This window comes from Brienomyrus brachyistius, chromosome 3, assembly GCF_023856365.1.
Source record: "Brienomyrus brachyistius isolate T26 chromosome 3, BBRACH_0.4, whole genome shotgun sequence".
In the NCBI taxonomy this organism is placed as follows: Eukaryota; Metazoa; Chordata; class Actinopteri; order Osteoglossiformes; family Mormyridae; genus Brienomyrus; species Brienomyrus brachyistius.
In genome coordinates this window covers 30,021,002-30,048,853 of record NC_064535.1, presented here as the reverse complement: position 1 = coordinate 30,048,853, position 27,852 = coordinate 30,021,002, and the positions used below count along the sequence as shown (strand labels likewise).

Genomic DNA, 27,852 nt, shown 5'->3' with positions numbered 1-27,852 from the left:
TGTATCCGCACATAACATTTAATTACACCCTGACTCTTTAGGTTATTATATTGATCTTACAAATGCACTCATAGTTTATGACTCTCCATGGATACAGTTTGGGGATGTCACTCTATATCCTGTGCAATATGCCAGTAAACAAGCGATAGTTAGATATGACCAGTTAAAAATGTGCAAGTTTCAGATGGTGGAGGTTCTATCATCTGCAAAAGCCACTGGACATAATGTGATTAAATAAGTAGGATCATCCACACTTACATACGAGTTAAAAACATCCATCCAGAGGTCAAAGCAGCATGGTCTCTCTGCATGACACAGGGTCCTGTCAATTCCAGAATATATTCATGGTAACATTAAAACAAGCTCGCCAATGTTAAGGAAAGCTGCATTCCACCGAGAAGAATCTCCGTCCACATTTGGACAGAATCACATGACAACCAGAGCCTGCAGTCAAGTGAGATTGGGATTTACAGCCCAAAACATCACAGGTTAATAATGGGCAGATGCCAAACCTAAATAACAAAGCAATACTCAGAGAGACTAAGAGGATGCCAATTTATTGGCGTTAAAAATATGAACCTCAAGACAAAAGCGATTTGCCTTTCTCTATATCCAAAGAGGTGACCTCTCCTGATACCCAGACACCTATGTGTTTTGATTTAAATCTGACACAGGTCAGCAGAAGCAGAATTTACCACGAAAAACAGCAGTTACTTTTACAATTGTAGTTTTATACTGTGTATTACCACTTACATCTTATTTGTGGCTCATGAAATCGGTCGTACACACAGTACTGTCCAATTGCTCTCTGTGGATGTGCTGTTATGCAAAATGTTGGCTTCCAACATTATGTACTGCAACACTGTTAACTTGTGCCATTCCCAGTTCTGAGTTCCTACCTCCGAGGTAAATGGAACGCGGCATAACAGGTCCCCGCCTTCCCCCTTGCGCGCGCACACGCGCACGCGCACGCACACGCACACGCACACACACGCACGCACACACACACACACACACACACACACGTGCGCGCGCATATATGTGGCGGCACTGAAACAAGTTTTAAAGTGTGGGTGCAAGAACACAAAAAACTTAACGAGAGAATTCGACTGTCCCTCACAAAAACTGTAAAGTTTTAGTGGCTAAATTGCGTTTTCTACGCCTTTTCAGACAGGAGGAGATTTGTTTGGTTATGCCTAGAAAACAATGTCGTTACCAGTGTGGAGACCGTCAGAGTTTTACCAAGGACAAAAATTCCACCTCCAGCTGCCTGCCCATCTCATCCATTTCTGTTGCAAAAATTACAGTGCATTGTCTAAGTGAACAGGGTATAGCCTAACTTTTTATACAATTTAGGCAGCACACAATCATTAACCTGCTTTAACACATTTACTTATACAACCACATATTTCCCACATTTTGACATCAGTGATGCAGTGAAGATACAGTCTTTTATTTCTTGACGCCAACCCTCCCCATTAATCCGGGCTTGGGACCGGCACCTAGTTGAGCTGGCTTGCTATCTTAGGTGGCTGGGTTAGGCTAGACTATATATATATATTTACAAAGACTACAATAAAACATCCAGAAATATGTAGTCTAACAAAACGCAGTTTAAAGAAGGTAGCCTACCTGGAGAAATTGAAAACAAACAAATTAAAAGGCCCACGGCATATAAGCGGGCTATATACAACAAAAAGCAGTTTTTTAGAACGTAGCCTACATGGCGAAATTGCAAAGAAACGGAAGGCCTGCGGCATATAATAGCCTATTAGAAGAGAACTTGCTGAAAGTTTTTTTTCTTTTCCTTCCTCTTTTGTTCCCCACTTTTAATTTTAAACATGTTGAATTACTTTCTGGACCAACAAACACAAACAGGCATGCACCTTCCTAGTCTTCCATTAAAAACCATTAAATACAAAATGAACAGCTTAGTTTGACTTCAAAACATTACTATGTATTATATTTTAAGTTTGTTGCAGATATATTTTTTTAGTTTTACAGATTTATAAAAAAAAATAAATCACACTATACACCCACCATAATAATAATAATATACCAAAAGTGACAGATATATAGAATTACAAGTCACAGTTTTATTGTATGTAATATATTCTAGCTGTCAAGAACTTCGAAGAAATTATATTAATACAACTTTGTGTGTATTTAGTATATGGCAGGGGCCTCTACGAGTCAGAGAATTTAGTTCCGACGTCCTGGACCATGAACTTCTGTAACTTTCTTGGATCGGTACGGTCACCTATACATGGCTATTATACGGATTGGGTATCGGCTGTGCAACAACAACAACAAATTTATTTTTATATAGCGCATTATCACGCATTATTACATTGTCTCAAAGCGCTTTACAGCATCCTCACCCAAAGCCCCCAGTGAGTAAGCCATAGGCGACATAGGCTGTATGTGACCGATCCACGTCCGATACTAATTTAGTTTTCAACAGTCTGTAAAAAGATAACTCCTATTTCGACAGCTCTTTCCCATTGTATTTGTAAGGAATTCGAGCTGAGCACTAATGCTACCATTCAGTCTATTGGGTTTCAGAGCGGTGACTAGTGCCTGCTGTGACGTCTATTTAATTTTATATAGTGCATTTTTACAACGTTACATGTACATAGGGGCGGAGCGGGCGGAGTGAGCAGAGGGCAGAGCAGCCTGGGGCAGGGGCGCGATAGCTGAACCACAATATAGTGGGGGATCACTGTATATACATTACGTTTTGCCAATACAGATTATTGCTTGTTGCAAAGCATTCCCTGCTCCTGTGGTTTTATTAATGACATTATCAGCAGTTAGTTAACTTCGATTTGGCCTTTATATGATACCTGTGAACTTCAAAAAATCTTAAGTTCTCAACTTCTAGCGTGAAGGAGAGCATCAGTGTGAATGACATGGCCTGTTATTGGTGAGCACAGGGCACTGTGAGCTGTCACACTGGTACCCTGAGGGCGTGCAGCCCCTTGGACACATCACTGCACCACAGGACTCAGGGAACCAGAAACCTCCAGGCCTGGACCCAATCTGATCCCACATAGTGATGCTCTGTTGCACCCACACATGACCTCTGACCTTTTCTCCCCTGACCTGTGCACTGCATGGAAAAGAGTAGATAGGAAAAAGTGAGTGATGCTGATCAATTTCTTTGAATATAACATACATAATGAAAGCCATCAGCTTGACCATGACTCTGCGCTGGGCTCCTGCTGCAGATACATCACGTGAGCCAGATGTGAAGCCTCTGTGCCCAGTCAGAATCAGTAATTATTCAACTGACTAACTGGGAGAACTGAGAACAAGCCCTGTGTTTAGAATTGAGTTCCGGGTTTGAAAAGCTCTACTGTACACTAACACGCCAGATAAAAACATCCCACTGGCCAATCAGGCATCTGTTATCTGGACACTTCATATACACACATTAAAATTCAATATCATGACACAGAAATCGCACTGCAAAGTAAATGTATATATAGATAAATGAAATGAATTCACAACTGATCCAAAATTGGCCAGCGGCCTGGCTAAGCAAGAGTGACCTCCATGTACATTTCTGTGAAATCCAGCTTGTGGGGAGGTGGGGGACTTCCAAGACTGAGAGTGGCTACTCAGTATGGCAAGCGGGTACAGCTAGTGAGGTCGCCTGGCAGTCTCCGGTGAATATTTATGAGCTGTAGCCGGTGCAGCCTGACCTTGAGGACGAGGGTCTGCAAGTGGGTTCACGGTGGGGAGAGCAGGGCATGCTGGGAGAGGAGGGCTAATTACCACTGCTTACACCTGGCAGAGCAGCCTGGAACGGATGGTGTCCTCCATCTCAGAAAAGGTGGCCAGGTACTCAAAGACATTTCAAAGGGAGATCTGCACTGAAAGACTGCTAAATAAATAACTATAGATCAGCAATCAGCTTTTGCATTTTTTATGATTTTCTCTTTGGTTTATAATTAAGTTTTATTTTACATGCAACCTAAGGTTGGGTGCTGGACAGAAGCTTTGCATTGTAATCTATGTAGTTTAGCTTTTCATCAATATGGTGCTTTAATATTTATATGGCATTTGCAGTCGAAAGGCTCCCCATGAGAGCATAACATATAAGCTAATATTACTGTCAGTGGTTATGATTTAGTATTCATAATTATTATAAATGATAATTATTTTATAAATTATTATAGACTGAGGTTCATAGAATGATGCTGTACTGTCAGGCATCAAAAGACAACAGTCTTTTAGCATCCATCCATCCATTTTACAAACGGCTTATCCTACTGGGTCGCGGGGGGTCCAGAGCCTATCCCGGAAGCAATGGGCACGAGGCAGGGAACAACCCAGGATGGGGGGCCAGCCCATCACAGGGCACACTCACACACCATTCACTCACACATGCACTCCTACGGGCAATTTAGTAACTCCAATTAGCCTCAGCATGTTTTTGGACTGTGGGGGGAAACCGGAGTACCCGGAGGAATCCCCACGACGATATGGGGAGAACATGCAAACTACACACATATGTGACACAGGCGGAGACTCGAACCCGGGTCCCAGAGGTGTGAGGCAACAGTGCTAATCACTGCACCACCATGCCGCCCCCGTCTTTTAGCTTTCAGTCCTTAAATTATTTTGATACTGACTCACACACATCCCTATGACTAAACACAAAGCACTGTGCAAAGAAGGATCTAGAAAAGGTGTTCGGAGACAGTGTATCCAGTATCGATCGTATGTCCAGTATGGGGGTGTGCCCCATCCTTCAGCGACACGGCTCATACGCTGCCAGTTTATTTGGGTCTCAGAACCCCCCAGAACCCACGAAATGCCCTTGCCCCCACCACCACACGGCAGCTACCAACTCCTATCTTCAGACTCTGAACCAAGAGTTTCCCATCAAAGTCAACTGTGGGATCATGGAATCTCAGGTTGTACCAGTGCTCAATCCAGGCAGCAAAAGCCCCTCCTTCTCCTCAGGAGGCCCCAATAATTACACATGGAATGGTGCAGCTATGACAACCAAAGTACCTTGTGTTGAAAGGCACAGCCTAGTGGTTATGTGACAGCACAAAGCATTTGTGGTGGGAGGGTAAGGAACCTCTGGGGCCCTGGTGACAGACCTCCTAGCAGACAAACGGAGCACCAAAGAGGACCAAGTTCACAAGGTACATTAACGCCAGGAGAGAAATGCATCACAACACGTGACATCACACATGTGAAACCGGAGACCATTGTCAGGGCATGTGATCAACCGGTCACATGGAATTAGATGCTTGTATCACCCACGTTCAAGTCCACAAGTACATAGTCACTTTCACACTGAAGTTCTGGATCCTGGTCCCGGTTTACAAATCCCTGGGCTGTCTCAACCTGAACTTTTATAGCTCCTGGAACTTTTGTAGTGGCCACTTTTGTGTGTCGCTTTCACACCACACAACACAAACTGGAACCTTCAGGCTAAAAAAGCATGGAAGATGCTAACCACCACAGTAAAATAATGCAGGATAAATAAATTGTTTTGTTAGTAACTCGAGGGATCAAATCGCGATGAAAAGAGGACACAGCCATTTATTTTACTTATATTACCAGTGACGTGTTCATAATTCTTACTAAACCTGGCCAGCATAATGATCTTTCATTTTCCAGAGAATAAAAAACCATGTAACATTATTCCACTAATAAGCACTGGCAAGTTTCACCATTGGTACCAGCAAAATTAGTCAAAAGTATATTAGCGATGTAATTTTCCAATGCAGAAATATGAAGACACAAGCAAAAAATGCATTAACTGATGCATTAAATGTAATTGGAGTACAAAAAATTAAAAGTGCACCTGCTCAGTTTTTCTGCACTTCCGCATAATGTTAGTGCTGGTGCTTATGGTCAACCAATCAGTAAGCTATTGATGTAAGCGCCTCCCCAGTAGTTTGTGTTAAAAGAAAAAGTACCTAGTGTGGAGTGGGTACTAAGAAAGGGTTCAGGAACTCTCATCGAGGAACTACAATAAGGTTGAGTTCCTGCAGTGTGAACACGACAAAAGTCCCTAATTCCAGAAAGAGGTTCTTCCTGTGTGGAACAGGAAGTCTGTGAATCCCAAAATGAAAGAACAGGTATACTCACACGTAGTAATCTAAAGCCAGCCACTACCTAGACCTAGGTTAGATATTCAACTAAAATTCAAATTCACAGAGGTGACATGCTGGTGGCAAGGGCATAACAGGGACATGGATACCCTGACAGTTTCAGGGGGCCCAGTATTTTACAGGGGAGCCAGAACCATCAGGAGTCCCCCGCTCTACGAATACTACATACTGTGGGACCCATATTTCTTCAGACTGAAAGCTCCAACCCAAGCAGAGGGGCCCAATGTGACGGCACCCAGAATTACTAGATATGCCCCTGGCTGACTCCATGCTTTCTTGCATTTCTGGTCTGGGGACGGTCATCCACACGGCTGAGGTCATACTGTGGATGCAGATAGTTGCGGTTGGTGCATACGTACTGCAATGTTATTCCTCCAGACCAGCAGAAGGCAGATATTGTGTCCTTGGTCTAAATGAAGCTTATGCAAAAGCAAGATGAGATAAGGTTTACAACCACAAGTTTCAAGCCTTCATGGATTCTTAAAACAATACAAACTTTCTTTTGTAAAACTACTTAACTGATGTTGGCTTTATCGCACAAATAATTTGGACAGTAAACATGTTTAATGTTTACTATTTACCTCTGCCCTATCACATTTCTCATTGAAAGTACTATTCGATTCTTGTGACGAAACATGATTTTTGGGTAGAAATCAACAATAATCAACAAATAGGTGGAATATATGGAGCCCCTAAGAGGTCAGGATGAGAAAATATTTTTTGAAATAGTTTTGCGTTCCCTCGCAATAGTTTTGCGATCTCACAACACTTACCCACTTGCTATTTGCTGCAACGTGACAGATAAACCTAAATAATGCTTGTGTGTGCACTTCACGTTCAATAGCCAGGTTGTCTTGTTTACAGTTACTGGTGGTGAATTGACACAGTGCCATTATTAATAAATGTATATAAAAAAACATGTGAAAAAGTTACATGGTGTGCATTGTCCCCCATAGCTTAATGCTTAAAACACACTTAACTGGTCATGTCTATATCGTTTAGGTTTATACTTCTTGGTCAATTAATTCTATGTGCTTTAAACAGACACAGTACACTTATTATTAGTAATGGAAAACCATTGCAAGGGATCACAAAAGTTTCCAGAGCTACTGATATTTATTTTTTCTAGCTGAACAAACTGAAAGGACAAAGTTTACATACATGCCACCTACCTACAAGGTTTCCTTTAGATATATAAATGTTGGCTACTTGCACACCGACCGTAGCCATTAGTAGCCAGCCCCTGACGGCAATATTCACATCACATCTCTTCATCCACAACTGAAAGCGCATGTGGGAAAAAGTATGAATTGAACCTTAAATGGGGGGATCCCTTGGATCATATTACTTAACTCCTTTAAATTGTCTGTGGACATTGCACATTCTGTTAATTTACTGGACACCAAAAAAATGCTCAGTCTGCAAGACAGTGACCAGGCTGCCTCCTTCACTGTTATACCCCAGGTAATACAGTCCCCAGACTATCAATTCACAGAGCATGAGTAGCTGTAAATCAGGCCATCACAGTGATGCACCTCGTTGAAAAGACACAACATGTTTTCCACTGGGTCATCCCTCCAGCCACCATTGCAAACAGCGCCCCCTTCCCAGCACCGGCACCGGCGAGCGTGACTTGGTCTATCGTAGGCACACAAGGAGTCTCCCGGCCAGTAGCTCCATTATTAGAACTGAACCCCCCCAGGGAAGGAGATTTTGCGTATGACAATCAAGGACATCAAAGCCAAGTGAGAGAGACACAGCACCCCCCCATGTTCTGGCTTCAGGTTTCATGCCTCTGAAATACTCTGTATTCACGCTGCCGAAACTCTGATCTGAAGTGATAGTAACAGCCCCGAGGCCATAAATGTAATGAAGACACCTGAAAACTGCAGAACTCAGCAATGGTATTGGAGCACGGCTCACGACCTTCAGCCGGAAACACCTCCTCTGCTGGCACAGTGGGCAGACTGACAGAGGGGCCCCACCATCTCTGTCATCTTCAGCTCCTGAAGACACACTCAGAGCGACAGTCCTGCTACTTTACTGACAGGAGAAACAGTGCAAGTGAAGCCACTGATTGTGCTTTCTCACTGCGTTGTCTCATTTTTTTTTTCCACCCAGAAACTGGCAGAATAGGATGACTGTTATCAAGGTAATTTTCCCAGAGAGCAATAAGCAGAGACCAGTCTCCTTCCTCTAATTAAGGACTCCTACAAACATTAACCCTGAGAATGTGACATTGCCATAAGTGCTCACTGTCCTTTGTCTTACTCTGACATTTCAAGGAAACCACGAACAGGATTATTCCCTGCACCAGAAATTAATAACTGCACAGTGTTGGGGAGTAACGAGTTTCATGTAAGAGTTACATAATTTAATTACAAAAAAATGGAATTGTAATCCGTTACAGTTACTAGAGAAAGATGTAATTACAATTACTTATGGAAATATTCATAATTACAGTTTTAGTTACATCATAAGATTGTATGGAAAACCTTGCTAATATCTTCAATAATATTTTTATTGATTTTCATGTTTTTCTTATGCAAAACATCCTCCTTTGCTATTTCCCTCCACAGCTGAAAGTTTGAAACTATTTGATGCTTCTGATTGGTTATCCTGTCGCGTTCACATTTACAGCGTCAATTCTGCTAATTAACTTGCCTGAGCGGTCAGAGGTTCTGTTGCAGGCAATGGCAGACAAGTAAAGGAATGCATTCCATTGCTGGAAATATAAAAAACATTTCCGATACATTAAGGAAAAAGGCACAAGTTTAACTGTGCAATGCAGTGTGTGTTGTTACGTGCCGTAAGCGATTTGGGGATGCCCCTGCAGGTTCTACCGGCTGTAAAGATGTTGTTGACATCTAAATAGTCCATGTCCAACCTGAGGAAACATCTAGAGGCAAGTGCAGCTTACTGTAACTGCAAACAGTCATATTAAACAAAGCAGGGAAGACATGCCTACCTACACTGTGCCACACCATGCTTCTAACCTGTAATGCCCGGTACACACTGTGTGATTTCAGCAATTCTATAAAATCATTACCGAACACACTGTGCGATACGGATCTAATAACATTAACTATGACAAGTATGCAGACTGTACGATGACAACACTAACTCAATCATAAGATACGGCGCATAGGACAACAAAACAAAATGTAAACACTTCTGATCCCATTGACAGAAAACGTGCCGCCCTCCTTCAATATACTAAAGTTATTGGTAATTTATGTTAGGTCTGAGTACTTTCTGTTTGGAGAAAAACAGGAAAACACTGATACTGTCCTATACAGAATTAAGCAAATTTTCATGACTATTAAAATGGGCCAGAAAAGGACCTTGCAGAGAGCAGAAAAAAAAAACAAAATTGTAAAGTGCCAGTCAGAGGGATGCAAAACAATCAAAATTGCTACACCTTTAAAATATGACTACTGAACAATCAAGAGTTTTGTGGTCAACAGACAAACAGGATGGAAACAGCATGTAACGAGAAGACGACACAAATTAACTGCCCAAGCTGTGTGTTAAACTAAAGGGGAGACTGAATGGGATCTCTGGAAGCAATATGCGCAGTGTGTTACATGACATCACTAGGGTCACAAAGGCTGAAACGTAACCTCCACTCAATAAGGCATGCAAGCTAAAAATTCAAGAATGCGCACAGACACATCTCAAGACTAATTTTATAAAGGTGTTGTGAACAGATGAGAGTGACTCTTAGTGGAGCAGATGGATGGGCCCATGGACCAAGCACCAACAGTGTGGTGGAGGACTGATGGTGATGGGCTGCAGTTATCAGAGATGAACTTCTTGGATCTTTCAGACCTGCAGATGGTATAAAAATTAACCACAAGATCTACTGCCAATTTCTAGAAGATACTGTCTTCAATCACTGGCACAGGAAGAAGGCAGCAGTTTTCAAAAACGCTATGATATGCATGTAAGACAGTGCCCCTCTCTATGATATTCATGCAGGACAGTGCCCCTCTCCATAATTTGCATGCAGGACAGTGCCCCTTCCCATGATATTCATGCAGGACAGTGCCCCTCTCCATAATTTGCATGCAGGACAGTGCCCCTTCCCATGATATGCATGCAGGACAGTGCCCCTTCCCATGATATGCATGCAGGACAGTGCCCCTCTCCATAATTTGCATGCAGGACAGTGCCCCTTCCCATGATATGCATGCAGGACAGTGCCCCTTCCCATGATATGCATGCAGGACAGTGCCCCTCTCCATGATATGCATGCAGGACAGTGCCCCTCTCCATAATTTGCATGCAGGACAGTGCCCCTTCCCATGATATGCATGCAGGACAGTGCCCCTTCCCATGATATGCATGCAGGACAGTGCCCCTCTCCATAATTTGCATGCAGGACAGTGCCCCTTCCCATGATATGCATGCAGGACAGTGCCCCTTCCCATGATATGCATGCAGGACAGTGCCCCTCTCCATGATATGCATGCAGGACAGTGCCCCTCTCCATGATATGCATGCAGGACAGTGCCCCTCTCCATGATATGCATGCAGGACAGTGCCCCTCTCCATGATATGCATGCAGGACAGTGCCCCTCTCCATGATATTCATGCAGGACAGTGCCCCTCTCCATGATATTCATGCAGGACAGTGCCCCTTCCCATGATATGCATGCAGGACAGTGCCCCTCTCCATAATTTGCATGCAGGACAGTGCCCCTTCCCATGATATGCATGCAGGACAGTGCCCCTCTCCATGATATTCAGGCAGGACAGTGCCCCTCTCCATAATTTGCATGCAGGACAGTGCTCCTTCCCATGATATTCATGCAGGACAGTGCCTCTCTCCATAATTTGCATGCAGGACAGTGCCCCTTCCCATGATATGCATGCAGGACAGTGCCCCTCCCAAGATATTCATGCAGGACAGTGCCCCTTCCCATGATATGCATGCAGGACAGTGCCCCTTCCCATGATATGCATGCAGGACAGTGCCCCTCCCATGATATTCATGCAGGACAGTGCCCCTCCCATGATATTCATGCAGGACAATGCCCCTCTCCATGATATGCATGCAGGACAGTGCCCCTTCCCATGATATGCATGCATAAGAGTGCCCCATCCCACGATATGCATGCAGGACAGTGCCCCAACCCACGATATGCATGCAGGACAGTGCCCATTCCCGTGATATTTATGCGTGTGGCTCAGTGGGCTAAGCCTGTGTCCTTGTAATCAGAAGGTAGCAGGTTCGAACCCAGCCTCAGCACGTCTGCGGGTCCTTGAGCAAGACCCTTAACCCCCAGCTCCCTGGGCGCCGCGACGGGTGGCAGCCCTTCGCGGTCAACTTACTCCACAAAGAGGAAGTTCAGGGAGGCGTAAAGATTATTGATCCCCTGTACGGAAATTAAGTATAAAGTATCAATTATCAAAGTATTCCATAGATTGTCGAAGAAAGGATGACCAGGCCCCCATCATTGCCTGACTTAACGCCCTTTGAGAGTTACAGGACCTGACCAAAGTATGAGATTTACCAAGATAGCTAGCAGTACACTTCTCAGAGCAGTGTCTGGGAGGCTGTCCTTGCTGACTTGGCTAATATAGGACAGGATCAAAGCAAAAACTTCACTGGTTCAATGGCGAACAGGCTCACGATGGTCATTCAGAATAAAGGTGGCTATACAGTACAATAAACTTGGTATAGTTTGTTATTCCTTATGTAACAGGACGAAAATAAGTCAGAAACAGACTGTTGTTCAGACCAATCAGTAAGAATGGGAGCTGCATTCTGCTACCAGAAATTACAGTAATCTGCAGCAAGATAAGAAGGCAGTAGTTCAGTTGGATAAACTTCAAGGGACCCCCAACACCAGACTGTAACTACAACCTATATTTACCATGATGAATGCAGACTGTCTCAAGTCCTAGCCACTTGGTTGTCTGTTGTCAGGAAGAACTGTGCTCACACCTACAGCCGTGGCCAAATGTTTTGAGAATGTGAAAATCAATATTTGTGTCAAAGTCTGCTGCCTCAGTTTTTATAACAGCAATTTGCATATACTTCAGGATGTTATGAAGAGTGATCAGATGAATTGCAATTAATTTAAAAGTCCCTCTTTGCCATGAAAATGAACTTAATCCCCCTCAAAAAAACAATTTCCACTGCATTTCAGCCCTGTCACAAAAGGACCTGCTGACATAATTTCAGTGATTCTACAATTCACACAGGTAAGAGTGTTGATGAAGACAAGGCTGGAGATCACTCTATCATGCTAACCGAGTTAGAATAGCAGACTGGATGCTTTAAAAGGAGGGCGGTGCTTGAAATCATTGTTCTTCCTTTGTTAACCATGGTTACTTGCAATGTACCACATGGAGTCATCATTGTTTTGCACAAAAAGGGCTTCACAGGCAAGAGTACTGCTTTTGTGAAGAAGACCTCAGTGTGCCCAAGAAAGTCCAGCAAGCACCAGGACCATCTCCTAAAGTTGATTCAGCTGCAAGATCAGGGCACCACCAGTGCAGAACTTACACAGGAATGGCAGCAGACATCTGCATGCACAGTAAGGTGAAGACTTTTGGAGGATGGCATGGGGTCAAGAAGGGCAGCAAAGCAGTCATTTTTCTCCAAGAAAAATGTCAGGGATAGACTGATATTCTGCAAAAGATATGGGGATTAGACTGAACAGGTCATTTTCTCTGATAACAGGTCCCTTTCTGACTGTTTGGGGCATCCGGAAAAAAGATCCCGAGAAGAAAGGTGAGCGCTACCATCAGTTCTGTGTCATGCCAACAGTAAAACATCCTGAGACGATTCATGTGTAGGGTTGCTTCTCACTCAAGGGAGTGGGCTCACTCACAATTTTGCTGAAGAACACAGCCATGAATAAAGAATGGTAACAAAACATCCTCCTAGAGCAACTTCTCCCAACCATCCAAAAACAGTTTGGTGATAAACAAAGCCTTTTCGGGCATGATGGAGCACCGTGTCATAAGGCAAAAGTGATAAATAATTGGCATTTTGGGTCCAATGCCAGAAACTCCCCAGACCTTAATCCTATGGAGAACATGTGGTCAAACCTCCTGAGGTGGGTAGGCAAATAAAAACCCAAGCATTGATTATGCAAGAGTGGGCTGCCATCAGTCAGGATTTGGCCCAGAAGTTGTCTGACAGCATGCCAGGACGTCTTGAAAAAGAAGGGCCAACACAGCAAATATTGACTCTTTGCGTAAACTTAATGTAATTGTCAGTAAAAGCCTTTGACACTTATGTAATGCTTGTAATTACATTTCAGTTTACCACAGAAACATCTGACAAAAAGATCTACAAACACTGAAGCAGCAAAGTTTGTGAAAACCAATACTTGTGTCATTCTCAAAACTTTTGGCCACAAAGTTCCCGTGGAGGAAATGCTTGCTTAATCCTGTGTGTAATCCAATCCCATTCATCCTGAGCACCCCCTATGGACCAACCCAATCACCCTCATCCAGAGTGCACCCCCCCCAAAGTGACCAACTGGACCCCACTCACCCAGAGAGGCCCCCCAGGTGATTCACCTGATCCCACTCAGTTCCTGTCAATGACCAAACTGATCGCATTCACCCAGTGTACCCCCCACAACCAACCCAACTTCACCCTCCCAGAGCACTTCAGCTCTTGATTAATTAAAGGAGCTGACAGCCCAGATGGCTCTGTTAATGCGGGTGAGGCATGGTGGGGGTATGAGCAGATGGCAGGTGAGGCCGTAGATAGAGGGGCAGGCAAGGGGGGATCCCATGAGTACTCTCCAGCCGGGCGGCCGTTGACACCCTGCGCGTGGCTCAGTGAGCACTGAGTGCCTCCAGTACCCGGCCAGGTGGGCGACGATCGCAGCCCTTTCTGTTTGGGTAGATAAGCAAGGTATGTAGGGCAGCATGCTGATTTCAGTGCCCATGTCCTAAAACAGTATAAAGTTTGGGGAGCAGGAACAGATTGAGTAACCAAGTTGCTTTAACCCAACATGTGCCGGTTCACGCTTGTCTAACTTCAAGCAAGTGCAACTTCACGCCTGGGAACGTGACAGACTGGCACAAAAGTGTTTTGCGAAAGATGGAAATCAAGCCCTTGGTGAGGCTACATGAACTTCTGTACAAAAACGTGATCAAGCGTGATTTTGAACATTATGTCTCCTGGTTTTAAATTCCCTCAGCTTAGCTCCTGCAATTAGTATATTATTATCTGCTTCATGAATACAATTTCATCTGCTTTGTACTAAAATAAGCATTTCCTGGCAATTTTCAAAGGTACCTCTCGTACATTGTAAATTTCAAGAGTATTGAAATAATAATGCTAAAAAATTCATTAAGGTAAAAAGTTAGTTTAAGAGCAGACATAAACATGAACACAGTCCGGCAGGGTTGAGTTCAGCATTGCTGTGTCCAATTTCTGAATTCAGCTCCATATTCAGCTCATTACCTAGCCTGTATTAACACACTTTACATTTCAGGGGTGCTAGCTAGGAGCAATCCCAATGGGCTATAAGGAGTGAGAGAGACCCTCACAGCACTCTACCTGAAAGTCATTCCAGGGAGTGGGGGGGGCTTTCAGTTATGTTTGCAGGCTGTCCATTGGGCTGTTCCAGGGAGTGGGCGGGACCTCACAAGTCTCTGCTTACTGACTGCGCCAGGGACCATGCCAAGGAGAGGGTGTAACCTCAGAGCTCAATGCTTGCAGGTATTCCCAGGGGCACTGGGTCTTCCCAGTCGCTTGTAGGCCTCCCAGGAAGTGGGGAGTGCATCATAGACCTCTGCTTACAGTTTGTCCAATGGCCTGTTCAAGAGATTGGGTGAAGCATCAGAGAACTCTGTTTGGAGGCTGTCCGATGTGCTGTACAAGGGAGTGGCTAGAACATCATAGCACTCTGCTTGCAGACTCTCCCAGGGTGTGAGCCTTGTAGCTTGAAGCTGCCTGCTTCCCTCTTCCTAGGCTGACCCAGATACTAGATGTCTCTCCCCTGTGTGTTTCAGAAGCTCCTATGGCAAGCAAGTCTGCTTGCTTGTAATACTCACAGAGTCAGAGACAAAGGCTCACAGAACCATCAAGGTGAGCAGAAAAGCTCGTCCAGCTCTGAACACCAAAGGAGGCTTGAGAGCTTTGAGCGGACAACAAAACAGTCAACCAACATTGTTGAGAAGCAAAGGTGTATCATGTGTTTCAGTGGGGAGGGGGACCAGGAAAAATTACTGTACTTGTAGAAATGTTGTCATTTCAGAGAAGGAGCCACACTATTCAGACCGAAAACAGGATACATTCCAAAAAAATATATAACTTTTTGGGGGTTTAAATACCGAACGCTGCCATCATGGTGGGAATTTTTTGGGCTACCCATATCTAAGCTGCATTTAAAGTGAGCAGCTTAAAATAGGTTAATGGATGCAATAAAAATAATCTTCATTTGATCCTGAAGTCCTTTGAATTTCGCATTTTGCTACAGCAGAACAACAAACGTGATTGTCTGGGTTCACCTGCTGTTTATTCAGCTATGTTAGCGATACCAGGAGCTCAGACAGTACAGTTAAAATACTGGAATCAGTTTAATTAAATGCTAAGGCAGATTGATGGTGCTCAGAATAAAGTGAGGATAATGGGTATATTTCCCTCTACTGCCAATATAACGGTCTTGCCAGAAAATCTGTTTTCTCCAGCTCAGTAATACCATTTTTATTCCCAGAAAATGAACATAGTAGTGGTAAGGAAGGCCTTGTGAAAGTGGAACATAAGGGAGTCAAACCCCCACGGTCTTTCCACATTTGTCAGCAAGTTCCATCTACACTTGGACAGTTGGATTAGTCATACCTTCCACCTGGCTCCAGAGGCACCCTAAACTGTAAGGGATGAGCAGGACTTCATGGCAATCATCCTCCATAATTCATTAATGAGTGGTTCTTTCACTTGGGGGTTTTGTAACCACATGGACCAGGCACACATCAGAACTAAGAGCTTGAAGACACTTGGAACGGGCCCCGTACTGCCATGGAGATGACACACTCCATACAGAGCTTGCAAGGGGACTCACTTAGGAAACTGACTGTCACAGACAGAGCGATGCGATGACCAGAGCCTCCTGTAACGAACCCCAAGCTGGATCAGCAGAGATGTACAGCCATGTCTAAATGGCACAGGCCGTTGGGATGAGCCTTCAGAAGTACTTCGAACAGTGGTTCTCAAACTCGATCCCCGGGACCCACTGCCCAGCTTGTTTTCCAGCTATCCCTGCCCCACACACAAGTGTCAGCTGTCTTTCAGCTTCTGATTGACTGAACACACCTGATCCAGATAATCAGCAGTGTGTAGAGCAGGAATAGCTGGAATAGTGGGTCCCGACAGCTGAGTTTGAGAACCACTGAGCTAGAATGAAGCAGACGTGCTAAAACTGGGTTTGAACCAACGACCTTCTGATTATTTTGACCCAAGTGTACAGTTTTGTGCTGGAGGGTTACAATTATGAGGGAAGGTAACTCCCGAGTTCAGCGGCACGTGCTGTCTAACACAGCCGTGGGGGGGGGGACGTGCGGCCCGTACTGCGCAGAGGGTGAGCGGGGGCGCGAGTCAGGAAAGCGCTCTGGGCACGAGCCGCACGTTCCCCGTCCGCTGATTATCGATGGTCGTCGCGTGAGGAACCGTAGATCTCAGAGCGCGAGGCAGCATCTAGCGATCGCGGCGCTTTAACGTCACCGTTACCCGCATGCTCTGCTCGAGAGCAAAAAGAACACAGCTCTGTGTGTGTGACCCTCCAGCACAAAACTGTACACTTGGGTCAAAAAATTGAAATTAGGATTATGGTATCAAATGAAAGAGTACAAAAAGTCCTCAAAAAATATCTAAAACTACGGCCATGCGACTTCCGTACGGTTTTGTGCTGGAGGGTCACATTTGTGCTTCCAACTTTGAAGGAATGGTTTGGGGAATCCCCATTTCTGTTTCACCATGACCCCAGTGCACCAAGCAAAGTCAATAAAGACATGGTTAGGCAAGTTTGGTGTAGAAGAACTTGACTGACCTGCTCAGAGTCTGCTGTGTCTGCTGGGGTGTGGCATGAGTAAGTGGTGTGCTGTAGTCTTCTGGGCATACAGCAACCCTGGATATAACGGACTTTGGATATGGACTGTTTTGCCAGGTCCCTTGAAGTCTGTTATAAAGGGATTTTACTGTAGGCCTAATTCTCTTTTTTTCCAGTTACTTTAGCAATATTGTATTTCTATTAGTAATTTTTTATAGTAATTTAATATGGAGTTATATTTGCACCAAAAGTATTAATCAAAATTTTGAAAACCGCAAACAAACTATTAAGTATCAGAATGAAAATATGTATTGAAAATATCAAAAAAGTCAAATGAAATCATTTTATGCCTCCTTCTTCTCTAATATGTTTGCTTCTGGAATGTCTTTCTTTGCTTTTGGATGCTTTTTTGCTTCTGACTTTTGGCATTTTTTTAAAGGGTGGGCGGGCCTTAGCAGCTTACACATCTATTGGTCAGCTGGAAGTGCCACTCCATGACACTTCAGAACTTCGCAACATGGCGGGTAGCTCCGGAGCCAGTTTACGGCATGGAATTGCATCTTGGCAGTTCTATAATAGAGAACTTTTATTAAGAATCGGTGGATGCACACATATTTCGCGTTCATAAAATGTCACCAACCAATCCAGTTCAGTAACTTTCGCAATTCCACCAACACACTGACCGGTTTCTAGCTATTGAAAAGATGAGGGGTTAAGTCACGTTTACTTGGGGCATCGCGGTTAAGTTAGCCTCATATTCAATATTCCGTTTTCTGGCTTTAATAATATTTAACGGAAGTAAGGTGGGGCGTTTTTAATGACAGAATTGTGATGTCCAGTACACAGACAATGATGCACACCGATTATTTTTGCACTTCAAACCATTTCAGTAGCTTTAAAACAATATAAGAACCACTTATGTGCAGCTTACATTAAGGTAAATATAGCCAGTCAAAGCCATAGCCCCTCCCCAAAAGGTTAAAACTTTGTTTGCTTACATCTTCCTCAATATTAATCCCAGACACGCCCAATTTCAGTTTCATGAGTTACTCATGTGACCAAATCAGCATCTCAAGTTTCATTAAAATCCGTGATGAGGTCCGAAAGTGTGATGATTTGACATGGAATAACTCAAATTGCAAAAGCTGCGATTTAAGATATGCATTATACAGCATATGCTCCTCACGTAATCATGCTTACCAAAACAGAAGTGGCCCAAGGCAAAAAGCAAACACGTAAAACCAAATGAAAACGTTACATTCCCATTGCAGAAAAAAATGCTGATTCTGCTGCTGAGCTATAAGTGAATTACCTACCTATTTCTTAGTTAGATTGTTTGTGGAAAGGTCCTATTATTTATGGAGTGATTATTGTAACGATTCTGTGGTTGCTTAAAATAGATTTGTGCACTTGTACTTTAGTTTTGTAAACCCGTGCAGAGATGTGTATATATCTACGGTATGTATGTGAGCCATTGAAAACCAGACACTAATTCCCTGTGTGTGAACATACTTGGACAATAACATTGTTTCTGATTCATATAGCTGTCTTGGAATTTACTCAGCAGCATTTATGTGCATGGTGTGACACTGAAGTGATGGAAACTTGAAGGCAGCTTGACTGCTTGACAGGCTAACAGTACAGACTAAAAGTATGGGTTAATCGTGCAGCCTAAAAGGCCCAGGTTAGACCCACACTACAGGACGCTAACAGTACAGGCTAACAGACCTGGGTCCGCCCACACTCCAGGAGGCAGTTCAAACGGAATGTGGCCTTGCGGTCACCTAGTCCTGGGTTTGGCCCGCACTCCTGGAGGTTAAAGGCACAAACTGAAGGCAACCCCACGGTGACTGATATGCACAGAGAAACCACACCAACTGCTTAAAGGACCGGCACTGCCAACAGGATGCTAGCAGTAGCTTTTCAAGCTCAGAGCAGCGCCCTTGCTGGATCCCAAGTGACACACCAGGCTGTGGGGGATGGAAAGGCCTTATTCATCAGTGGGAAAAAGTCACACATTCCTCACAAGCTCTCCAACATTCAGTCCTCTAATGCCTGTGCAATCGATCTGGGACCCTCCACCCACTCCTGCCCCTGCCCTTGGCGTGCATCGTGAGTTTGCTACACAGTGATGAACAGTGGATATGCCAGTCTGCCAGCAGCCTTGGTAAGGGCATATCCTGGCTGTGAGCCAAATCTCCATGGTTACGCCAGGAAGTGAGCACCCCACCCCATACACCAGCCCCTGAGGACGGGATGATGACCACTGTGGAGGCATCCGAGAGACAACCACCTGGGTCACAGGAAGATGCTTGCTCACATAACCCAGTCGCAGAACCAAAATATACCTGGCAAGTAAAGAGTCACTTCTCACCACAAGGGTTGTAGGTCCAATCCCCCATTAAAATACAGAGAAATAAATCCAGTAACAGAGCAACTTCAGTAATGGCTATTAAGACACAGAACTACAAACTGTGTAAAAACAGTTAAAACAATTGCTTGCTGTTAAGAGTCATTTGTCATTAAGTAAGGCCATAAATCGGTATTGTTTATACAAGGTTAAATTAAATCCATTTAGTATTTTTTTTAAATGGTACCAGAAATCGTGTATAGGCCAGCTGGCTGTCAAACAATATAGCCAAAGGATGGGAGTTGTGCTAGCTCAAAGAAAAGTGCTGTCTGGATAGAGCCATATATATCTGAACCAACATCGGGTTTGCCTCATCACCTCACAGTGAAGCTGTGAAGTTAGATTGCTGAAATATGTTCTTGTCATCTTTTCAAAGGTTTAAGTTCCAGTATAACCATATATGTTGAAGACCTACATTGTTTTTACAACCCACCAAGACAATAGTGAATATATTATAAATCATAAGGCAATGCTGTGTGGACATTATAACCAGACTGGCAAATACTCGCACGCGAAAAATGAATTCACACATATGTAACAATAGACTTTTTACTGGCGACGCCATAAAATATTTATGGTGGTTAAAAACATTTGCATAAAGAAACAACTTCCATCCACAGAGGAGCACAAAAGTTGACGTACGACCGGCCAGAGAAAGCATAAGCGGTGGGCAGCGTCAATGTACACATCGTGAGGGACCGCAGTCTCAGTCCGGGGGAAGTAGCCCTTCTTCCTCCTCATATCCATATGGAAACAGTTAAACCGGTCAGGCAAGGGACAGCAGAGGCAAGGAGAAAGATATACCTGGCTGCTCTGTCTTAAGGATACCGACATTCAAACAAATCCAGTTATACGTGTGCTGCTGTGTCGACACACTGCACACACACACATGAAACGCATTCAACTGCAAAGCGAATAACCATTAAAATACGGAGATAAACGGCACAAAACCACGGAGTAAAACATACAGATTCCAGTGTTTCAGCATCTCGTAAAAGGACATTAAAAAAAACAAACAACTGGGAATCGTGAACATGTACCAGCATTCAGCACACATACACATAAACACAAACGCACTGTAATAAATTCACACTGTGGGAAAAGTTACATTGAATGTACGGATAGATGCAATAACAATTAACTGAGCACTTTGAATAGATTTACCTTTCACTTGACCCTCGTACTCCGCAATTATTTCCTTGTCCTTTTTGAACCTGGTTTGATTTGACATCTTGGATACCTCGCACGGCTGTTTAGAGTTGGTGTAATTCAGCAGAGATCGGCACGGTCCGCTCCGGCTGCCGGTGCGGACTCACGCAGCGTAACGCATCTCAGTTCTCCTGGTGAAAACAGGCTGGAGACCACGGCGATATGCGACTACGCTAAAGGCTAAGGGAGGTTTACATCTTTCCAACTCTCCCGTCTGTTAAATCCGCGAATTACAAAAACAGGCGCGGTATTTGACGATGAAGTCACAGATCGCAGGAAAGGCAATGCCTAACCAAAAGGATACCAGGACTGCGAGCGGCAGCACAGCGAAAAAGCATTCAGGCTTGTGGAGATTGGAGTTTTCAGTATGTATTCGGCTCGGCGACGAAGCAGACTGCCACAGCCGGCGAAAGGACTGGAGCGCTGCGGTGTGTGCTGCGGTGTGTGCTTCCCGAATCACACGGAGACTGGCGGCCACAGCACGGCTCGCACTGGCTGGGCTCCCAGACACAGACAGGGAGGGTGGGATTGCCGAGGTTCGTCTGGCGGAAGCATGCAACGGATTGACAGGCGCCCTCACCATCCGGACTACCGACCGGGTCACCGGGGGAGAGAAGCAGCGTAACGGGGAAGGCGTATTGGAGAAGCTTTCAGCCTGAGCGCAACAATAACGTTAAATACTGATTTACAATGTTTACATACCGAACAAATTCAAGGTTATGTAAAGCAACCGGGCCTTGGTTTGTGATCACATATTTCTGCGTGCCTGAATTTCATTCAGATTCTAAAACGAGAACACAATACAAGGTGCATTTTACTTTATATATGATCATATATATTGAAATTCTCTCTCACTTTCGCGTGTATACATAAATGCAGTGTTCACTACAGTTGTACCTTTTGTAAATCTAAAGTAACAGGGTTTAGAGATGTGTTAACTGGATCTGTATGACCTGAAACAGCAATAAATATTATGTCTATATCCTGTATTGTGTGCTTTGCTATGGACTGGCATCATGCTTTCCAGGAACAGGATCCTTCACTTCGCCACCCTTTACAGGATAAGCAGAGATGGATGGATGGATGGAAGGATGGATGGATGGATGGAAGGATGGACGTAAGAGCAGAATCTGTAGGCTATTTCCACTTTTTCTAATGGCTACAAACACGCGCACATGCTCCCATCTAGTGGTATATTATTTAATATATAAAAGAACATACACCATTTGCTCATTCATTCATTCATTCATTCATTCTTTTCCATAGGCACCTGCCCTGTGCATGGTTGCGCGGGTCCAGACAGCTCATTAACTGGAACATCCTTAGGCCTATGTCTAATTAAAACAGGTCTATATTGTTCATGACTTCTGTGGGCTCATGCTGTTAAAGAGTTATAACTTTTATATAATATTCTGTGCATTTTATGTAAAGTACTGAATAGCGACAAGCTCTTGTTCTACAAAGGATCAGTAAAATGCCACAGAGCCTTTCCCCTCAGTCAACACCATCCAGGGTTGATTATTTTAAATAGTTTCATAATCAGCTATACAGTATATGGGTTTTAATCCCGCTCTGTGTGTGCAGTATGCATTTTCTTTCTGTGTTGGGTGGGTTTCCTTCTGCAGTCCAAACATTCAGTTTGGCAAATTGGTGTCATGGACTTTCACTGTGTTTTGTGCCCTGTGATGTACTGACATCCTAGACTCTACTCCAGCCTTGTCGGCTGTTCTAAGTGGGGTAGGCCACCATGATTATTATTAACAGTTGGAAGTTCAGTGGAAGCTAATCTGTCCTTACCTTGTATCAAATACGTAGTATGGAAGATACATTATTCTAGAATTTTAATGGGTTGAAAACCGTTAGAAATGTTTGTGTAATTTTAAATAGAGATACTGTGATGCGCGTATTGTCAATTTATTGTTTACTACTCCACTCCGGTAGGGCACACTATGCCGCAATGTGTTGCGTTGTTCAAGTACGAATAAACCAGTAAAAAAGTTTTGCAATAAGCATGCAGTTGTGTTTGTGAGAGGTAACATATTGATGTTGATACGTGCATAACTGTAAGTTATATGGAGAGTATATAACAAACTGGCGACGAGGATGGAATTCCACTTTTGCCCTCAGAGGAAGAGCGCGGCCGTTGTGCCCCTAGTCGGAGTTTAAAGAGAGGCTACAACTGAAAAAATGGCGGCGCTTCTTGGACATATTTGTTGTGTATGTAATGTACCTAACAGGCAACCGTAGCTGATGTCAGTAAAGTGAGACAATAATAAAAGTTGTTCTAAGCATAGCACATGTTTGTACGCGTGTCGTTGAATACTCCGTAAAGGAACATTACATGGTGTCAGAATGGGATTCAATCCGTAGAAGATGCCGCAATTGCAACCCCCTTCACCTCTACAGTATGTCTACAAGGCAACCGCACGGAAAACTGGAAGCTATAGGTACAAAAATTTGACCTATTTCTAACTGCGATCAGAATTGCCGAGAAGTCAGGGAAAGTTAAGTGCACCACATTTCTGCACGTCGCGGGAGAAGAGACTGTGAAGGTATACAACGCGCTAGAATTCACCGAGGAAGATCTTCATGAAATAAATTTGTTAAAAAAACAAGTTCAGAAACTACTGTGAGCCAAGAAAGAACTTATATTCACCAATTGTTCTTCTATATTAGCCATATATTCACCACTTGTTCTTCACGAGAGCTCAGGGTCCCTCTGAAAGCATTGACGTGTACATCACAGACCTAAAAAACAAGGCAAAAGATTGTTGTGGTAGAAAAATTATAAATCAACCTCTCGTACTGCAGGTAGCTATCACGAAGCGAGGTCACACAGTATTCAAAACAATCTCTTCTTGCCTAAGGCCTAAGACATAACAGACTCAATATGCCTCCCCTCCCGGGCCTACCAATGTCCAATTTTACATCCATATTGTGAATTCTGTGAATTAAATGACTCATTAATTAGAGACAGTACTGTGTGTGGTATTAGAGATGACCAGCTGTGTGCAAGATTATTATGGGAATCAGATCTCACACTCAATAAGGTTATATAGATGTCTGTCGCACAAATGAGGTAACATCCAACCAAGTAAAAGTGCTGAACGAAGAAGTTGAAGTCAATAAAATTCTGAGCGTTGGAAATACAAGCAAGAACTATAAAAGTAAAACAAAAACAGTCTGTCCTGAAAACGAAAGCAGAGGAAAAATGGCTCAGAAAACTGATGCAACTTGCTCCAGATATGATTATGAACATAAACAGAAACAGAAACATAAACAGAAATTGCAGTTCTGCAATAAGAGAAATCACTTTGCTAAAATATGCAGAACCAAAAGTCTGAATGGAATGTTAAGGAAAATGCATGCAGCTGGACAAGAAGCAGAAAATTGTGAATTTTTCATAGGAACTGTAGAAATTAACACAACAGAAACTCAAAAAATGATCAAAACGATCACAGCCAAAGCCTCAAATGAAAAAAAGAAATGGACTGAAAACCTCAGAATAAATAACAAGAATATGGCCTTCAAACTTGACACTGGTGCTGAATGTAATGTTATATCTGCAAAAGTCTTCAGATCTCTTGGAATCAGCACAAAACTGAAAAAGTCAACCTGCAAACTGCTTACTTATTCTGGCCACCAGATGTCGCTGGTGGGTGAGGCATCACTCACCTGGGAGCAGAAATACAAGATATTTAACATGGAGTTTCAAATCACTGACAGAGATGCACCAGTGATGCTTGGATGTGAAACATGTGAAGAATTATGCCTAGTAAGAAGAATACAGGAAATTGAAGCTACGCATGAAATGCTGAAAGATTTTGATGATTTATTCAGTGGTCTCCTGCTTACCAGGATGTCATCGCATCCAGACAGATCCTGAAGTCCTGCCTGTGATTCATCCTCCCAGAAAGGTTTCCATGGCATTAAAAGACAAGATTATAGAAGAGCTACACAAAATAGAACAAATAGGTGTGATCACCAGACAATCAAAACCAACTGAGTGGGTAAATAGCATGTTCACAATTATGAAACCACACAAGATAAGGATACGCATTGATTCACTTCGTATAGTAAAAGAGGTGATATCCAGCATGCACAATGCAAAATTGTTCTCTGTGCTTGATGCAAACCAAGGATTCTGTCAGATCAAGCTAGACGATGAAAGTTCCAGACTCTGCACATTCAACTCGCCCATTGAGAGATATCACTTTCTTCATCTTCCTTTTGGAGTGACGTCAACCTCAGAAGCGTTCCAGCATGCAATTACACAGATGACTGAAGGCCTGGATGGTGTTGTAAATGTAATGGATGATATACTGGTCTGGGGAAAAACAGTAGAAGAGCACAATCGCAGACTCCTGCAACTGCTACAAAGGGCAAGAGAATGGAATCTCAAGCTCAATAAAAATAAATGCAAAATCAGAACATCTAAAATCATATACATCAGACATGTACAGACTGCAGAAGGTCTCAAGCTAGATCCAGAAAAAGTAATAGCTGTAACACAAAAGCCACCACCAGAAGACAAACAAGCCATCATGAGATTCATGGGCATGGTTCAATATCTGTCGAAATTCATTCCCAACCTTTCAGAAGTCAGCGCTCCTTTCAGAAGACTGTTAGAATGTGACACTCGATGGCACTGGGAAGAATAACAAGCACAGAGATTTGAGAAGATGAAAATGCTGTTAATAAATGCCCCGACACTGAAGTTCTACAATATGAACAAACCTGTGACACTATCAGTAGATGCCAGCTCTGAAGACATAGGAGCAGTAATTTTCCAAGAAGGAAAATCTGTTGCCTATGGATCACGTACACTCACAGATTCACAACACCACCACAAAGGCTACAGCGAATGTTGCTCAGACTTCAAAGGTACAGTCTCAATGTAAAACACAAATTTGGGAAAGATATTCACATTGCTGATGCATTGAGCCGAGCCTACCTTAACGAGCAAACTGAAGATTTGCTTGGTGAAGAACCTGAATAAGCATGACACCCCAGCTACCTATAACTGAGGAAAAGTTCACCAAGTTCCGAGCAGCATCAGCTGCTGATCCTGAGATGCAACAGTTACACACAATGACTATGAAAGGATGGCTTGAAGAAAGAACCGCTGCTGCCAAAGAAATTCAGAAATACTGGACATTCAAGGAAGAGATAAGCTACACATCAGGGCTACTGTTCAAAGCTGCCAAGCTCATAGTACCAAATTAGCTGGGACACGATATGCTTGTTAAGATTCACACCTAGGAATGGTAAAATGCAAAGAAAGAGCAAGAGACATTTTGTATTGACCAAATATATCAGCACAGATTGAAGACTATGTGTCACAATGTAACAGCAACAAAAACAGCAATCCATGAGAGCCTCTAATTCCGCATTCACTACCAGGAAGACCATGGTCCAAGATCGGAACAGATCTTTTCCACCACAATGGATTAGAATACATTCTCTGTGTGGACTACTACTTCAAGTTCCCAGAGATTCTCAAGTTGTCAGACACCACCACCCAGAGTGTCATCACTTCCCTGAAGTCAAATTTTGCCAGGCATGGCATACCAGCCATTGTTATTTCAGACAGTGGTCCGCAATTTGCCAGTTCCGAATTCAGAAATTTTTCCAACAGCTGGGAATTTAAACATATCACATAAAGCCCAGGGCACGCTCATTCAAATGGGCAAGCCAAAAGAATGATTCAAACTTGTTTAAAAAGGCACAAGATGCTAAGGGAGATCCTTACATTGCAATATTAGAATACCGCAATACGCCATTGGAAGGTATAGGTTACTCAACTGCACAACTGTTGATGAGTCTTCGGCTGAAATCTAAGCTTCCCATATCCACCACTTTACTGACACCTGAAAGACAAATTCGGATTCATGACAAGCTGAAGGAGAAACAACTCAAACAGAAATGTTATTATGACACACAAACAAGATGTCTTCAAAACATTTACACTGGAGAAAAAGTGAGAATTCAGAGAGCAGATGGTTGGCATCCGGCAGTTGTAATTAATTAACATAAGCAACTAAGGTCATTCATTGTCCAGACACCAGGAGGAAGAACATACAGGAGAACCAGAAAACACCGTCTGAAGAGAGGTGAAAAGGAATTCAAACCAGAGAATGAAACCATCAATACCTATTCTGAGCTTGATATCAGTGACTCCAACTCACCTGCAGAAGTCACATTTTCAGAACAATGCACCCCACCAGACACACAAATGACAGGAGAATATTTTACAAGGTCTGACAGGCAAGTGAAAGTGCAAGCAAGTATAAAGACCATCAGGGCCATCACTGGCTCAGAGGCCCCTCTCATATACTAAATACACAAAAAGTTATTGTTAGGTTGAAGAAACTGTTATTAATCATTTTGTTATCATTCCTGTATGATTAGCTATGAGCGTAAATACGTATATACATTATTTTGTTGTCTTCTATCCACATGCTCTAGATTATATTAATAATAGTATTTAGCTTGCACGTACCCTGAGTATGTGCTCAACAGCTGCACACTTAAGTAAAAAACTGTTCTTGTTCTCACCTCCCTATCTTGCGTGACTCCAGCGCCTCCCACTGACTATAAATAAGGGAGCCAAGGGGAACCACCCTCTGTGACACGTCTTTGTAGCTCATGCTGCGGAGAGTGTGGTTACCCATGCGCAAGTAAAACTTTAAAGTGTGTTGTCTCGTAATTCAAAGTGTAGTGTGGAGTTGGGGTGGACACGCCGGGCGCTTTCCCCAACAGTTATACTGATATAATCTCTTGATATAATTTCTCCCAAGCTCTTAACAGGTAGAATATGTTACTTATGTTTTAGTTGTGACTTGCGATTTTATATATCTGTCATTTTTGTTATACATTTTTATTATGGTGGATGTATGGTGTAATTTTGAATAAAAAAAAAAAATCTGTAAAATCCCTACAACAAACTTAAAATATAATACATAGTAATATTTTGAAGTCAAACTAAGGTGTTCCTTTTGTATTTAATGGTTTTCTGTTTGAGGAATTTGTTTTGTGCGTTTTGTACCAAATTGAACATATCCCTAAG

At 43.2% G+C, this 27,852-nt stretch overlaps 1 protein-coding gene across 3 annotated transcripts in view; it reads right to left on the bottom strand.

The window, feature by feature from the left end:
• Positions 1 to 21,311, bottom strand: part of srgap1a (SLIT-ROBO Rho GTPase activating protein 1a) — a 107,558-nt gene extending 86,247 nt beyond the window's left edge. For 2 of the 3 annotated variants that reach the window (XM_049007600.1, XM_049007601.1), the window contains exon 1: positions 20,739 to 21,311. In XM_049007600.1, coding sequence (XP_048863557.1) covers positions 20,739 to 20,805 — 67 coding nt within the window. In that variant the 5' untranslated portion in view covers positions 20,806 to 21,311. Of the gene's footprint in view, positions 1 to 1,632; positions 1,731 to 20,738 lie in introns of those variants that run through there. The other variant, XM_049007602.1, reaches the window with a different exon arrangement.
• Positions 21,312 to 27,852: the final 6,541 nt, after the last annotated feature.